The following is a 17678-nucleotide window of genomic DNA, read 5'->3' as shown; positions in this document are numbered from 1 at the left end:
ATTACTATGACATCCTAGATCCAGGATCCGGCCTGTGCAGATATTACTGTGACAGCCTAGGTCCATGATCCGGCCTGTGCAGATATTATCATGACATCGTAGATCCAGGATCCGGCCTGTGCAGATATTACTGTGACAGCCTAGGTCCAGGATCCGGCCTGTGCAGATATTACTATGACAGCCTAGGTCCAGGATCCGGCCTGTGCAGATATTACTGTGACAGCCTAGGTCCAGGATCCGGCATTTTGCTGGTTGGGAAAGGAGGATTAATGCCGAAGCAGGAACCACAAAGGTTTTCCTGTTGGCGGTTAGAAGATTTTATACACACGTTTGCTTTTAGTTCATTTTATTTTAATTAAAAAAAAATAATAATCTTTTTTTTTGGCCATTTCGGTTATATTGTCTCTGCCGTGTCAGGGGAAATAAGCAAATATGATGATATTTTCTGAGAGATAAAAAAAACAAGGTATAATATGTTCTGCAGAAATTGTCCCCGATATTGTGACCAGCCCAAAAAGTTCCAGAAAACTTATAAAATGAGTCGCAGGGATGAGGTGATCCTGGATCCCATGAAAGTGAGTGTACACAGGGGAGCCAAGGTGCAAAGTACCTGGACCCGGCCTTCCCTTGGTCACCCACTGGTGGGTCTTGATGGAACATCTGACCAATATGGCTCCATCATCATTCACCTGGTCATGGCCCCATCAGGTTACAGGTGAGGAAAGTGACTGTATGGATCAATAACTCCCTAATAGTCACATATGGGGGAATGTATCAGACCTCATGTGGAGCCCATAGCAACCAATCAGCTTCTACCAATCAGCTTCTAGCTAGCATTATATAGACTCTATTTGACAAATGCTTGCTAGGAGCTGATTGGTTATCATGGGTAACTTCTCTACTTGTCCACATCTCCACTCTTCAGGAGGCTTGATACATCTCCCAAACGGTAACACATTCCCTTGCCAGTGCTTTTGTCATAAACCACTTTGGGGGAAGATATTTCCCTATGCATAGCAGACTTCCTGCTAGTTATCCCGGAAGGACTCTGCAGTCAGTTTCTTGGCGTCCCCTGACGGCAGAGGATAACAGCGTGGTCTCAGCTGTGCAGCAGATGTAAAGAGAATATTTCATCTTCTGTCTAGGTAAAATATCAGGGGCCCTAACAGAACACAGGGGCCCCTAATTCTGCTGCTACCCTGATTACTGTGCATTTTATCTTCCAGGTGCAATGCTGGGGATCTGCGCATCTGTTCAGCCTCTCACGCGGACCATTGGCCCGACCATCGCAGGATATTTGTATAAACATTATGGGGTCCCTTCATTTGGTCTCCTAACCATTATAGTTAGTGTGTTATTATTAATCTACCTGGTAAATAATCGAACAAGTCGGCAAGTGGAGAAGAATAAATAGGGAAAAAAAACAATGTGAATGTGAATAAACTTTTACCTTTTTAATAATGATTTGAAATGAAGAAAATTATGCCAGACCAGGAGTGGCGAACGGCACAGTGGTTAGCATTGCTGCCTCATAGCACTGGCGCCCTGAGCCCCCACTCCAACTCATTCTGCATGGAATTGTATATTATCCCAAAGTCTGAGTGCGGCTGAGAGTTTCACCAATCAACCACATTACACCGAGGGCTGAATCAGCTGCCAAATCCCCGCAATTTGTGCAAAGCTACAGTATAATATTTATATTTGTTGCAGTCATTGGAGGTCGTTTGCTAAGCTTAAAACGGCCGCTCCTCTGTGTAAGAGAAGCCTTGGACCGCAGGAACCAGATTGCATTATGCATCGTGAGATTATCGCAATAAGATGAAGGAGAACGCAATCGCAGGGTTCTCCTTGCTGTGTAAATATCCGTTCTGCACGATAACTTCGCACCAGTTCAGAGCTGGAGCAGAATGATTCTCGTATTCTTCTCCCACCTGTTTGGTTCCTCTTTTTGCACATTTTGTAGTTGCGCTCTGAGCAATGTAATAAAAAGCTTTGCACACACTAAGCTGCCATCTGTAACGTGCAGTCACCGCAATCTCATGGTTACTATAAACCATGAATCAGGCTGAACTGAGCTGTTTGAGGAGAATGCTGTGAGGAAAAGAGAATTCTATGAAGGAGCAGGCGCTAAAGTGGTAGGAGGGTGCACACAAGCGGACGATGTTTTCAGTCTGCACATGTGTCTGAGTCCCGATGGTTACCGCACAAATGCGATTGCGGTGGGCGGTAACAGGGGCTTGACTAGCCAGACACGGGCATCTCATGGCCAGCGACTTTGTCCAAAGACGCAGTTACATGGCCCCTGGCGGCCATGTTCACACAGAGAAATTCCACCTTCCGTAGGATAGCTGCAATCTCTGATGGAGCTATGGACCTCATTCAGAGAAGCGATCGCTCTCTCTGAATGAGGGCGCGCGCTTCTTTTTTTTTGGTGTGGCCTCCTGGTCGCTAGCTAAGCTGAGGGTGATCACCATCGCGACCATCGGGGCTTGCGACCAGACCCTAAGGTTGGATCTGGGCACTCGCAAGCCCCAGGGAGCTTCCTGCTCTGATGGAGCAGGAAGCTCCCCACTGACATCACTGATGATGTCAGTTCGGCCGCCCACAAAACGGTAGGTGTTCCTTAAGGAACGCCTCCGTTTTGGAAACCACCCCCCTGGCCCGCCTACAAAAAGGGGCGAGCTGTCGATCAACATCGACAGCCGCCCCTTTTGTAGCGAGCTCCGGAGCGAGAGAGTTTCTCTCTCGCTCCGGGGCTTGCGCACGCGCAGTGCGGCTGCTGCGTGTGCGCAGGGCTACCCATCGACCCAGTTGCGAGCACATCGGTACTTGCGACTGGTCTGAATGACCCCCAATGTCTTTATACGCACAGCGCCGGCTTAGCACCACGGCTGGTGGGCAACTCAGTAAGGAGCCCATCGGCTGTGGCCTTATAAGGACGCAGCTGTGTAAAAAGGCTCTAGCAGCTGCAAAAGCGTCCACCTATGTCTCCACCTCCGTGGCGCAGTGAGGCGCACATATACAGTGTGGAGGCTGCTTCTGTGCGCGGTAACATTAGTGACGTGCGCTGGACAACTGAGCCACAGTTGTGTAAACCCGACGTCCTGTATCAGATGTGCTTGTAAATGGCCTCTATTGTGTGTAACTTTCTTATTCACATTTGTGTTTCATTCCTGATCATATACAAATGGAAGAAGATTGTCCCAGCTGCCCAGAGCTCTCTCTTATTACATAATGTGCCAGTAGACGTATGATATCTCATTGCTGGTGATTGGTGGAGAACGCGACCTCGCTGAGAGATCCAGAATACAGCTACAGGGCTCTCTCTATATGAAGCCAGCTTAAAGTAAGAAGAGGGTGATAAGCTTGTAACCAGTGCACATAGAGGGGGTACAGTGGTTGTGGAGACCTGAGATGAGGTGGACCCGGCAAATAATGCCACTCCACCTGCGGCCTAGGCTCCTGTTCTGCTCTTCTGCGCAGTGACGTCCTGTTTGGGCTTTCAGTTCTCAGCATGGTCCCCTGGTGGATGGGCCGGCAATGGCATCGCCATGGCGTGTCACTCCTTCCTACCAGCTACATATCTAATCACCCCACCAACTCCAATAGTCACAGTATAGCGTCTATCTCTAGACTGTAAGCTCTGACGAGCAGGATTCTCTCTGTACTCTGTCTGACGTCTGCACCTCGTCTGTCCTTGTTCTTATATTTTGTATATTTGTTACTTTGAAGCATTTTACAAATAAAAGATGACATTGATGATTTTACACCTGTCCGTTCTTCAATCCCAAGTTTGCACAATCTGATGATGGATCACGGGGGAATTGGCGTGGGCGCCATATTCACAGGTATCAGCGCATGCGCTGTAGATTCTGGCACAGTGCCGGCGAGAGAGGGGTCGTCCGTATGGAGGATGAACACAGGCCCCCTGCTCTGTTGAATGTTGCACCTAAGGGCGAAGTCTGCACCCGGACAAACCACGCTGGTAGTAACTTATATCTGGGAAAAGAATGGTTTATTTATGTCTCCAATCCTCCGTATTACACTCAGGCCCCCATGTATTAGTTAACGCTATTGCAATGCGATCTGGGCATGTCAATGCCGCCCATGACCGCATTGCAATATGAGATCATAGCAGCCAGATGTATCATCAGGGACATGGGCTATGGAAGGAACCCGTCCCTGCGATATGCCCGGAGAGCTGCCGGCCAGTCACGCTGACTGCACATGCATGGCCGCCATTGCTGGGGAGTGTTCCAGATGAACCCTCTCCTGGGTAAGTATACGCAGTATAACCAATAGGCTACAGCAGCTAATGCTTCAGATGGCGTCAGGGGTGTATCTAGTGATCCAAGCGCCCCTGGCAATGTAATGGACTGGTGCCCCCCCCAATGCAGTGCCCCCAATAGTAAACCCCCCCATGCTGCATTGCCCCCAGTAGTAGCCCCCCTATACAGTGCCCCCAATAGTAATCCCCCTATGCTGCATTGCCCCCAGTAGTAGCCCCCCCCATACTGTTCCCCCCAGTGGTATACCCCAGAATTAGTCCCCCCCTATACAGTGCCCCCAGTAGCGGCCACCCCCATAAATTGCCCCCAGTAGTGGCCACACCTATACAGTGCCCCCCAGTAATGGGTACCCCCCATAAAGTGCCCCTGGTAGCTGCCACCCCCTATTGCAGTGCCCCCCTGTAGTCCCAGGCTTACACACACAAACACACACACAAAGAACAAAAAAAAAATTCAACTTACCTGATCCCTGCTCCTGACGCGACCGCCGCTGTCTGCTCTGAGTCCCGGGCGCTCTTCTCCTGCATGGGAGAGACGTCATGACGTATGACATCTCTCCCGTCACATGCTGCGGGGGGGAGCTGGCACACGGAGCTCATTAGTTGACCTCCAGCCGGATCCCTCCTCGGACAACGCAGCAGCTAATGAGAGTCTGTCTGACTCTCATTGGCTGGCTGCTATTACACACACACAGTCGCCGCTGGCAGCTGTGTGTTTGTAAACGGTGTAGGGCAGACCGCTCTCACTGCGCTCTGCCCTACACTTGTGGGGCCGGGGGACTTGTCCACCCCTTGGCTACTGGTGGCACTGCCAGATGGCGCCCCCCCCCCTTTGGTCGGCGCCCCTGGCGAGTGCCATCCTGGCCAATAGGTAAATACGCCCCTGGATGGGGTTAGCTGCGGGGGCCAATATCGGGAATACATCGCATTGCGGATATTGGTAAATATGGCAGCATCGTATCCCCCATAGAAATCTATGGGGGAAGCTGCTGCCTGTGGGAGTGGAAGGATCACATATCGGAGATACCTGCTGCTGTCCCTCCTTCATATATCCGGGTGTAACTTAATATTTAAAGTTACCCCCTGAAAACGTGTGTGTTCGGGGATTACACCTCAAATATACAATGATAAATGGGCCCCCTGGAATTCTAACATGACTCTCTCCTCTTTGATATCATTAATCAGACATCCTTCCGTAGCTGTCACTGGTAAGGGATCTTTATGAGCTTATACACTTTTTATTAGATTGTAAAACCTGCTAACTGCTCGTCCCCAATAAAACCACCGTCCCGTCCGCTCCTAAGTCGGCAAACACGGCACAAACTGTAATAGAAATATATTCAGGGCCATCTCTTCCATTGGGCTTGTTGGGCAGTTGCCCAAGGGCCCGAAGCTTGTAGGGGCCCACCAACCCACCCCCATGCAGCCGCGGCCAGTTGGTAAATCTGTGATATTTTTATAAGCCGGACGCCGGTGCACTGTATTCCGATCTAACCTCCCCCAACCCCCATCCGTCCCCCCAGTGATGAGTACTCACCTCAGTCCCAGTTTCACTTCATCTGCCGGCTTCAGACCAGTCAGAGTCTCCCTGCATGTGTGGGAGGTCTGATGGGCATGCAGGAGGGTTTCATTTTATTGACCATTTACATTTTTTTCCCGTGAACGGGTGGGTAGGGGCCTCAGTGCATTGCTTTGCCCAGGGCCCACATTGCTGTTAAGGCAACCCTGAATATATTATCTGAAAGTTATGCCATCGCCGGCTATAACGTATGTCAGTCAGATCACCTAGAATGTATTTGTGGGGATTACATGGGCAATAGTTACCCTCTCCGTGCACTAGGTGCTAGAGGCATCACCGATGGGTATACTTCATGGTAACATGTTAGACTATGGAAAATCATATAGCTGTGAGACTACAAATATTTTTCACAGTTCCCTCTGGGGATCTCAGAAGTGACGTCCAGGAAGGAGGCGCGGGGGCGTAGCATGGCAGGTCACATCATTAGGGTCCACCCATGCTGTACAATGCCCACTTCACAGGGTAACGGGTGAGGGATCATGGAGGCTGGCTCGGGAGAACTTTTGGACTTTTGTGAGCCTTCCAGACATTCCGGGAGACAACCGAGTATGGATTAAATCCAATTAATGGCAGATATTTGCTAATACATGTAGTCATAGCAGATTATCTGGGCAGCACAACTTGTATACAAATGACTGCCTTATCTGAATGAGCCCCAGGTTCCGGCACTGGGCAGAGAAGGCAGCTTTGCTGGGAAGATATCTCTCTGTGCTGCTAATACAGAAATAAGAGCAGGTTCATGTAGGGACTCCCTCTCTGTACTGTTAGTGTGCTTAGCCATGTGTACGCCTGGGTGACTTTGCTCCACCCAAGCATAAGCAAACCTGAACTTATTGTCACAGTATTTACTGTGTATTTATGTACATTTCGCAATGTCCCAGTGCCAGCTATTGTTCCATTTCCGAGACGAGGGACCAGCTGTCTATGCCCTTCAGTAGACTTGGGGACAGGAAGTTTGTTGTGCCCAAGAACGAATCTTCCTAACAATCGCTACAACTAAAGTTCCTTACATTAGGGTGAGCTCCTGTAACTGTTACATATGTTTGTGAATGGTGTTATTTAGCTACGTTACACAAGGTAACTGATACCTTAAGTCTAGCGATCCTTTATACAAGGAGCTTACATTACATTAGGTAGGCCCCATATTAAAGTGTTTTTGTCTGCATTAGCTGTATAGAAGACTTGGCCTGATTCAGACCCGGTCGCAAGCGCTGAGCGCTCTCAACCGGGTCGATGGTGGCCAAGAGCGTATGCGCACGACGGAGCCGGCTCCGTCATGCGCATGCGCGAGACCAGGATAGCGACGGGAACTCCGTCGCTCCGGGTCTCGCACCAAAGGGGGTGTGCTGTCGATGTTGAGTGACTGTACGCCCCCTTTGGTGGGCGGGCCGGGGGGATGGCTGTCAAACGGAGTCGTTCCCAAGAGAACGCCTACCGTTTGAGGCCGGCCCCACTGACATCACAAGTGATGTCAGTGGAGAGATTCCGGCTCTGTTAGAGCCGAAATCTCTCTGGGGCTTGCGGCCACGAGACCCTACCACAAGGGTCTCGTCGCAAGCCCGATGGTCGCGATGGTCTTGATCATCGCGACCATCATCATGGCCGCTCGCTATAGCTGTGGGTGGTCAACAATAATTCCCACTCACTGAAGCTCACTTTGGTTATAACAATCTGAGGAGTTTATTTACTAAGCAGTGTTAGGAGACAGTGAAAAGTGATAAGAAGTGATAAGGTACCAGCCAATCAGCTCCCTACTGTCATCTCACAGGCTGTGTTTGAAAAATGACAGTTGGGAGCTGATTGGCTGGTACCTTATCACTTTCTTTTCACTTTTCACTCTGTCTCCTAACACTGCTTAGTAAATAGACCCCTGAGAGCTTGTAATGATCTTTTGGGTCGATTTGGAGTTATTACTGGCAAATCGATACACCACGAAAAAAATCATGGGAGGTTGGGAGGGAGTTGTCAATCTTATGTGGAATAATTTGCTCATTTGCACAATAGATCCTGTTCACTGAAAGAATGCAGGACAACTCTTTAAAGTGGAAGCAATTATTGATCTGATTACATTGATTGGAAATCAGACCAAGATTGGAACGTGAATATATTATCAATATTTTGAATATATTGGTATACAATGTTCATCCCTATTTCATTTAGATACTAAAACCCCGAACAGAGCTTTGGGCATGTTCAAAGAAGCAGAGCACCCTCTTTCACCTCTGACCCCATAACCCATACACCCCCTGTGAAGACTGTAGTTAGTTCCGGCCAATAGATGGAGCTGTGACAGATCATTGCTGAGCCTATTATACATTTTTGTGCCTGTTACATTATATCACACTTCTCCTACCTCCTTCCCGGGGGACGTTGAGGCAAGGTAGAAAACAATCGGTGGGAGGGGCTTTAATTACTCATTTGCATCATATTCATGAAGTCCCACCCACCTCAGCATTGCCACCATTAGAAATGTCAGGTCCCATCACAAAGTGGGGTGTGGCCACGTAGTGTGGGCATGGATGTGCCGTGCTGGGGCTTTTAGGCCCCCATCTACAGATAGGAATGAGACATACTGTAGAAAGAAAATGTTGGCCACTAAACATTGTTTCCGAAACATCAATGGTTCTCGATGTTTTCCAATTTTTCTACACAACTCACTGCTCCAGTTGCTAATAATACTGGGCTGGCTGCTGCTCTGCTGTTTGCTCAACATCGATCACAGTGATCACACGCTAGTGAAGGCCATCGAACATCATCAATGGTTAACTGTTGATGGCCGATGGTTTTGGCATCAATAGCAGAAAGCCAATGGTTCTCCTCCATCTATGGATGAGTGTGAACTGATAGCTTTTTTTTTCTTGATGGGACCGAGCTTAGTCCCACTCCCCAGTGGCCGCTACGCCCTGTCCCTGTTTTTGATTGGCCCACGGCCCGCTATGCCCCCAGCAACAAAAACCACCATACATTACATGGTTTTTGTGCAATCGATGGTAATCACTGATGTACCCATCAATGTACACCCCACTGATGGCCATCCCTATCACACACTGCTCCACTCCTCGTGCTGCACCCGTTACAAGTAACCACCCACCTGATCATCCAGATGCTCTGAGCTTACTCAATCAGCAGTGCACACAGTCATCACCAGGCAGTGCCTTGGAGGTCTATGTCAGGTCCGTAACTAGGGTGGTGCGACCTGTGCCATGGCACAGTGCACCGCAGGTCAGGGGGCGCTGTTTAGGCCTGTCCGTTTTTTATTTTTTAGCATTCTCACCTGTAGCTTCCTCTTATTGTATCCCCAGCATCTCCTGGCCTCCCCTATCTCTTTCCTGGCCCTTCCCCATGAGGCCATGGACCTTTTTCGGGTGTGTTATGTCCCTAATTGAAATATAGGGGGGGCGCCAATGCTCTTTCTGGCACAGGGCACCAAAAAGTCTAGTTACAGCTCTGGTCTATGTACTAAGCCTTGGAGAGAGATAAAGTGGACGGAGGTAAAGTACCAACCAATCAGCTCCTAGCTGTCATTTTTCAAACACAGCCTGTAACGTGACAGGAGCTGATTGGTTGGTACTTTATCTCCGTTCACTTTATCTCTCTCCAAGGTTTAGGGCCTGATTCAGAGCCGGACGCTATTTGCGGACGCACGTTCAGAAAAAGGGGCCGGATATTTAAATAGAGCGCTCGCTCTTTGCGGTCTGTTGATGCCTCTATGTCTGACCGAGCGAACGAAACATGCGCTCACTATTTTGTAAAAAAACGCCCCCTAGCCGCTCGCATCCTACGTCATCTCCGCTATTTATTTGATTAATCGAGTACATCGAAAGGCGTATGAACTGCTCGCAGTGCTTGTGGTTGGATTTTCCTACCGCAATCATGCAAGCAGTTCAGGCTAAAACACAACCAAGTGACTTGGTCGATGACGCTGCTTTGTTAATTATGCACACCCATAAAACGCCCGTTTTGACCGTTTGGCACGCCTGCGTTCGGATCTCCACTCCCCGTTTTCAAGCACCTTCCCCTGTTACCATCCACAAACGCCTCATTCTGTCACTCAAATTAGTAGGCATTCGCTATTTTGTGAGCACACGATTTCCGACCGCACTGACTGGTTCGCGCATGCGTACTAAAACCCATACGCATGCGCAGATGTGCGAACATCGCTCGGAGTGAACGAGCGGCCACTTACGAGCGGCTCTGAATCAGGCAGTTAGTACATAGACCCCTTGATGTCAAAGACACAGTTACAGACTCAGAGGAGCAACAGTCCGCCTGCTCCTGCGCAGCGAGCCCAGCTGAAGACTGCAGTAGGCGGGCGGAAGGCCGACCATGGGATATAATCACAGTTACTATTGGTGGTGGGGAAACAATGAGCCTGATTCAGAGCTAATGGCATCGCAGCTGCGTCAGTGTACTATGCAAAGACACCAAAATGTTGCAGCTGCCGGGAGATGTACTGAGACGCCCCCGTGCAGCTTTGGCAATCCAACAATCTGCGTAAAAAGTCGCGGTATCTGCGTCCACAGACGCAGCATCGGTCACAGATCATTCCACTGTTGCAGCTCTAAGTATATGATCCCGCAGAATGGCCGCGTGTCACACCCCGATAACGGTTGCGACACATCTCAGTTCTGGCCACCGCTCCGTTACCTACCCCAAACGCTGCAAACCTGTCAGTAACATAGCGAGTAAAAGTTGCAGCCAGTGACTATGGTAAAGTACTTTGATGCCTGCGCAGTGTGACTTAGACCCGCGCAGTTTACAGATAATCGCTCAGCTGCGAAAACATCGGCATAATGTACTTCTCTGAGACAGGCCCATTGGATAAACCATCGAACATCGGAACCAAACCATCGATAGATCCAATGAATCAGCATTCGATTCTCATCCACAGAAGCTGTGCCATCGCCGCTGACACCATGTTGGGGGCGTGGCATTGCCTCTTCGGCATACCCGTGGCCCCAGTACTTTGCAGCCATTTACATTGCCGCTTAATACGTATCTTTTGTGAAAAGCTCGCTAAAATAAACGGAATGGAATCAGTAAGAATGACCGCCGGACGTCACCCCAGGAGTTCAAATCCCGGCGCTGGCAGCCCAATAGGTGAAAATCCCGACAGCGCAGGTAAGTATACTATCCCCACCCTTCTCCCTCCCTAACCCTCCTTTAGGGGCACCTAACTCTAACCTCCCCCCATAGTGCTTAATTCTAACCTTCCCCCGTTAGTGCCTAAAGCTAACCCCCCCTCCCCGCACCCTAAACCTAACCCTCCCGGGGGGGTGCCTAAGCCTAATCCCCCCCCAGTGCCTAAACCTAACCCCCCCTTCCCCTAGCCTAACCCTAACCTTCCCCGGGGGGGTGCCTATCCCTAAATCCCCCCTGGTTCCCTAAACCTAACCCCCCCATCCCCAACTACGTGTATACTCACCCGGCAGAGGACGATCGGTCCGGCGTCCTCTCTGTGTTCCGGCGTCGGGATTATCATAGGCATCTGTATTTCGACGCCTATGTTAAATCCCTTGCCGGGATTACAGTGTCAGGATTGAGACCGGTGGTCTCATAACCACATCCCACAATGAACATTACCCAAACTGTACAGTAGGTGCTAGAGTAGAAGATAGTATATCAGCCAGTATACACTACCCAGCTAAACCATAGGCGGCTGCATGTCTGTGCTTGTCCGTCATATGCCGTGTTCTGTGATAGCACCTGCTGCCTGGCCCTGTGATAAGGGAAGATTCATGCCCCAGGTGAAGCCTGTAACCACCTTCTGTTAGGTTCATAAAGTGTCTCCATGAAACTTGTAAGGGTGGAATAGGTGCTATATGTCATACATGCCCCTATAAGGATGAATCCAGAGCTTTAGTACCTAACTGGAGCATAGTCTACATGAAATGTAGACTTTATACCCTGTGCTATTCATGAGCAAATGAAGTGTATAATTATAGCATTACTGCTTCCAGCGCACAATGCAATGAAGGAATTTCCCTGCCTGCAACCTTTGTGACAAGCCTTGCACGGTGACGTCACGCCCGATTCTTATCTCTTCTTGTAAATCCCAGCCTATATACACATTTATACACGCCCGGCACCCTGTGTCGTGACACGCGAGCACCGTCTCTGCCATTTATCGTACCCCCACACCTTGGAACGATTTCCCTTGCTGATCATAAACCAATCCTTTGGAATCCTTTGGGGACCTGTTGACTGGAATTTTGCTCCAACATACTATAATGAACCTCTGGTTGTCTTGGTCTCATCAGGAACAACAGATAAAACTTTATTTTGTTCCTCATCAGGTCGTAGTCCCGATTTTCTGACGGACTCTTTTCTACATGGAGCGTGAAAGCTCACTACTCTGTTATTTTGGAAATCCCAAGAGCTGACATTTCTGTGAACCAGAATTAGATACAGGCTGGTCTTCTGTGGTAGTCATCGTGATTGGTTTGGGATAATGGGGGCAGTAGTATGACAACTTTGCAGATGTCCTAGACTGCAGCCATTTTTTTATTTTTCTCTTTACCATATATACAACATTGCATAGAATTGTTCTGTCTAGATATTCCTCCCTAACACAATCTGTAATTAGGTATCATTAAAGTGGCATATACTAAAATGTGACCATTTACTACCTCTCGAGTTTAGCAAAACTGTGGCATGATGTGCTGGGATTTGTAGTCCTACATTAGCTGGGCAGACACTTATTGCCCACCCCTGGTTTATGGTGTGCTAAAAACAGTGAATGGATGATATAATGTCCCTACGTTGCCTCATCACTGTAGACCAGACATGGAGCGGCAACTTCCTACCCATCCCTGCTCACTGGCTGTTGTGGGACTACAAGTGCCATCATGTCTTACCAGCTGAAGCCAAATGTACCCTACCCCTGGCTTGGAGAGCAGGATGAATGAGGGATAGGAAGTAGATATCATATTATAAAAGTGCACCAGAAAGGTGCAGGTCAGAGGTCACATTGTGGACAAGTATAAGGAAGCATTAAATCACTGGAGTAGTGGATTCCTGGAGAGGCCTCCCAGCTGGGGGCCCGCAGTGCAGAGGAATCAGCCAAACTAAGCAGAATGCAGAACATCCCATGTCAAACATAAGCATCTTACAAGGCTGGCATTATACTATCCTTGGGCTCCATCCTCCCACATAATTCATTTCCCTTAGCGTGGCCCTGTATAATGACAGCATTTTGCTAGTAATCCCAGTAAGTACACAAAACGTTAATTCTCAATAGATTTAGCAACAGTCTAGATAAAAATGCTGCCACTTAAAGCGGAATTGAAAACTTAAAAACAGTTTAAAACCCCATGTAAAAATAAAATTAAGCCATAGAGCCAAGAATTGAAACGATTTGTGATTTACTTTGCAATTAATAGATCATTGTATTACTGCCATTGACTAGGAATGTAAAATATGGCAGCATGTACTGAATAACTTCGGAATAATTATTTAAGTAAGAAATATCACTTTTTTTTGGACTAATGCCACTTTAGTAAGTAGTGTATATATATATATATATATAATATTAATACATTTTATCTAGCTGAAAAAATCTATATATATATTTCCAGCTTTTGTGCTTAAGGGGTCTATTCATTATGTTAATTATCGGGGTCTGAATGGACCCCTATAATTAACATACTATCTCGCCGCAAGGGCCGGAACACTTCATCTGTGCTCTGGCGTGGAGACAGTTGATCCGAAAATCTTGTCACTGCTTCTATTGGGGCAGTGAGACAAGTGCGAATGCATGACCTACACGTCACGTATGCGCACAAGAGCCCCGACGTCCGGCGGAAGGAGACGGACAGGGGCGGAAGGATCTGAAAGGATCCCTCTCCGCTACCCAGGTCTCTTTCCCATAGGGAAGGAGCAGGTTGCGGGAGCAAACGCCATCTGACGATTGGCAAATGCTCCTGCAGTCAATCTCCAAAAATATTGTATTTTTGGAGCTTGATGAATTCTGTCCCCATAGAGAGATATCATGAATGGCCCGATAACTTAATTTCTACAATTGCAGGTGAAAATTTTCATTTTTGTAGAAATTAAGTGATGATGAATAGACCCCTTAATATATTAAACTGAAGCAAACCTGTTCTATGCTTAACAAAACACAAAATAACCAACGACACGGTCTTATAAAGCAAAAGTAAGGAAAACTCCTTTGATGACCTTTCGATCAATGGCCCTCATTCAGAGCCGCTCGTTAGCGGCAGTACGCTCGTTCCGAGCGATGTTTGCACATCTGCGCATGCGTACGGTTTTTAGTACGCATGCGCGAAAATCGTTGGTACGCAATATAGCGAGTGCCTGCTATTTTGAATGACAGAATGAGGCGTATGTGGGTGGTAACAGGGGAAGGTGCTTGAAAACGGGGAGTGGAGATCCGAACGCAGGCGTGCTTAAAGGTCAAAACGGGCGTTTTATGGGTGTGTATATTTAAAACAGCAGCGTCATTGTTCACGTCACTGGGTTATTTTATAGCCAGAACTGCTCGCAAATTTGTGGTAGCAAACACCAACCACAAGAATAGCGAGCAGTTCATACGCTGGTCGATGTACTCGATTAATCTAATAAATAGCGGACATGACGTAGGATGCGAGCGGCCAGGGGGCGTTTTTAACAAATAAACGAGCGTATGTTTTGCTCGCTCGTTCAGACTTAGAGGTGTGAACAGACTACAATGTGCGTACGGATCATTTGAATAGCCACCCCTTGTTTTTAAACGAACGACCGCAAATAGCGAATGGCTCTGAATGAGGGCCAATGTACTTTAACAAACCTCAATATAGTTGTCTAGGTCTCATCAGGTGCAAACAAGAAATATTTATATATATATATAAAAAAAAACGTTTTAATACAATAAGTTAGCATTTCAAATTACATTTATTCAGAAATTACTGGTCTTGAAATGAACATAATAAAAATATATATATATATATTAAAAGAGAAAGCTGTTGAAATAAATAGAAATATATAGACAAGTACTATATAATAAATTATCCGGTTGCATCCGGTTGATATTGCGTAAGGCTTTTCCGCGGATAAATAAATAACACTAGGCAAATAGTGAGGATCTTCCATCATCGTCGATCAATCGTCAGCTCCTCTGGTTAGGCTCCAGCCAACGAAGCTCAAACAAATCTTATTTAACTTGCTTTGTCCTTGTTAGGGAGAGCTCCCACATCTCCTGAGCCACCACCTGCCAGCTCCTTCCATTTGGTCCATAATTCATGGTTACTGCAAGAAAACAGTGCAATGTAATTAATATATATAATCCGGTTACTTCTTCCCAGGGTTGTACATAGAAAGGCTTCATTCTATACAGACATACAATCTGCTTCCTGCTACATGTGTCATTATCCGGTAACAGCAGGATAATGGTGCCATTAGGACACTCACACACTGCCCTAGGACTATAGGGTACATGGAACTATTTGCTGCTCATGCAGACAGTAATTCATTCCCAGGAGCTGCAGTGTCTGATGGTCTCAATTAGCGAGAACAATTCATTGGAGGATTTATCCACGGTGTCACTGTGGAATATATTATATAATGCACATTTCTCGTGCTATATAATGTATCAATTTGATGCGATGTATAGTGAAATGTAACACCCGCCACAATGCAATCTGTATGACTAGACCCCCATAGTCAGTTATTACATTTATTGTATCAATATAATTTTCCCTCATAATATTATTACATCTCAGATAATTGCCTTAAAAAGAACTAATGTAGTCAGCAGCATTATTACCGGTGTGATTGTGATCTACATCCTATAGCAATATTATTGTTTATCGGTATAATTCTATCTACATCCCATAGGAAAAGAGGCAGATTTGTAATTAAATGCTTTACATAAAAAAAATAAATTCATGAATGCAAAGTAAATAGGAGAACAGATTAGCAGGGGCTGTTGTACATGTTACCCCATACATGTCATTACTACAAATCATCCTAGCTATTTATGCACAATAGAATAATAATTATTATTATTAATAAAGTTTATTATTATTATTATTATTATTATTATTAATAAATAAAGGCGGAGCACAGGACTGCAATTCTGCACGACTTCCTGACCTAACTTCCAGCGACTCGCCATCGGAGACAACCACATGGCGGAACCACCGACCAGTCACATTCTCCATTCTCAATTTTTCAACAAGTAAAATGATTTCCTCAGACCTCATGTGTAAGGAGAAGACGCGCACGTGAGAGCTGCCGCACTGTAGCTAATTATCCGCACACTGGCACATTATACCCAATGCTATATAAAACTGGCAGCAAACAGAATTTGTGCTTATAATTGGAAGTTAGTGGCTCTTTACCAGGTACCCATGAGGTGGGCAGCTACATATTACAATACATAGACTCTGAGAGATGGGAGTTTGTGTGGAACTACAAATGCCAGCATGCCATACTGTGCCAGCTGTCACATAGGTGCCCTATGCCCCCCCCCCTAGCTGCTTTGAAACTACAAGTCCCAACATACTCTGCCAGGCTTTAGCTGTGCCCAGCTGGTAAGTGTGAGGGTCACCTGTGCTCACCTGTGCTGCGGCTGGGGCTGGGGGTCACACACATGGGGCCACCCTCCTCTCACTGTTCTGGCGGGTCCTGAAGTGTTGGATGGCAGTCCTGTTCTGGTAGTCTATCAGGGCCATGGTGATGGCCGCATTCCAGCAGCTGTTATCTGGGCAGCGGAAATCTATCTCCTTGTTGTCTGTGGTGACAATAGTGAAGTAGATGTATTTGCCTGTCCTCTCCACACAGTCCAGCTTCTTGATGGACTGGAACTTCAGCTCCTTCCTCTTGGTCTTCCTCTGGCCATCAGCAAACATGCTCAGGCTGTCCTTGGTCAGCACACAGAGCTTCTTCCTCCAGAACTGCAGCAGGTTGTCACTTCTCTTCTCCAGCTCACCTTCCATGATCACCTCTGAGACCTGCATCTTCATCCTCTGCTGGGGGGCCACAGATCCTGGCTGCTGGGCCACTGCTGGTGGGGACAGAGGGACTAGGTGCTGTGGCTGGGCCACTAGTGGTGGGAGCTGGGCCACTGGGGATAGTCCTGGTAGGACAGGCGTTGGGTGCTGGTGGGCCACTGAGAATAGTCCTGGGAGCAGCGGAACTTGGTGCTGTGGCTGCTGGTGGGTCACCAGTGGTGAGAGCTGGGCTACTGGAGGTAGTCCTGGGAGCAGCGGAGCTTGGTGCTGTGCCTGTGGCCTCTCCTAGGTGTGTGCCTGTGAATGAGAAGAATGGGGAGATATGTTAGAATTTATGTCACTGCTCACCACTCCCTCTCACCCCTCCAGTGACGGGTACTGGAATGCAGATCCGCCCAGTGCTTAGTCACTGGTCTGTTCCAGTGTCTGGTATTGAACTCAGGCACACCCTCAGGCTGCTAACCATTAGCTTCAGCTTCATTCATAAGAACTGCACTCAGCAAGGCAGAAAGGATCCTCTCACACAGCCCATAATCACGCTGATGTAGCCTGTGGCTCCCCCAGTTGTGGAACCACAAGCTGCAGGCTGACAGGGCATGTTGGGACTTGTAGTTCTACAACAGCTGGACATGGATTGCCAAAGGCTGGCAGAGCATGCTGGGACTGCTTCCGCAACCGTTGGAAGGGCTTCCAAAGCTTAGCAGGGCATGCTGGTACCTGTAGTTCTCCAGCAGCTGGAGAGCCATGAACTGCCGAAGGCTGGCAGGGCTTGCCTGGGCTAGCCCTACAGTAGCTGGAGGGCTGACAGTGCATGCTGAGATTTGTGGTACTAAATCCACCTGTGAGCCACAGGTTACCA

General features: G+C 47.8%; 2 protein-coding genes across 2 annotated transcripts in view; one reads left to right on the top strand and one right to left on the bottom strand.

Moving 5' to 3' along the window:
* Positions 1–3764, top strand: part of SLC67A1 (solute carrier family 67 member 1) — an 83186-nt gene extending 79422 nt beyond the window's left edge. Inside the window, exon 10 of the mRNA XM_088451809.1 lies at positions 1227–3764. Coding sequence (XP_088307935.1) covers positions 1227–1414 — 188 coding nt within the window. The 3' untranslated portion in view covers positions 1415–3764. The remainder of the gene's footprint in view (positions 1–1226) is intronic.
* Positions 3765–14709: 10945 nt separating this feature from the next.
* PHLDA2 (pleckstrin homology like domain family A member 2) lies at positions 14710–17145 on the bottom strand. Its single transcript, XM_088451765.1, has 2 exons — positions 16427–17145; positions 14710–15113 (listed from the first exon to the last, which is right to left on the bottom strand). The coding sequence occupies exon 1, from the start codon at positions 16829–16831 to the stop codon at positions 16451–16453; it is 381 nt and encodes a 126-aa protein (XP_088307891.1). The 5' UTR covers positions 16832–17145; the 3' UTR covers positions 14710–15113; positions 16427–16450.
* Between the last annotated feature and the right edge of the window lie 533 nt (positions 17146–17678).

This window comes from Taudactylus pleione, unplaced genomic scaffold (assembly GCF_031769625.1).
Source record: "Taudactylus pleione unplaced genomic scaffold, aTauple2 ptg000027l, whole genome shotgun sequence".
NCBI classification, from domain to species: Eukaryota; Metazoa; Chordata; class Amphibia; order Anura; family Myobatrachidae; genus Taudactylus; species Taudactylus pleione.
Note: the sequence above shows the minus strand (reverse complement) of the source record. Positions and strands in the feature narration are given on the sequence as shown.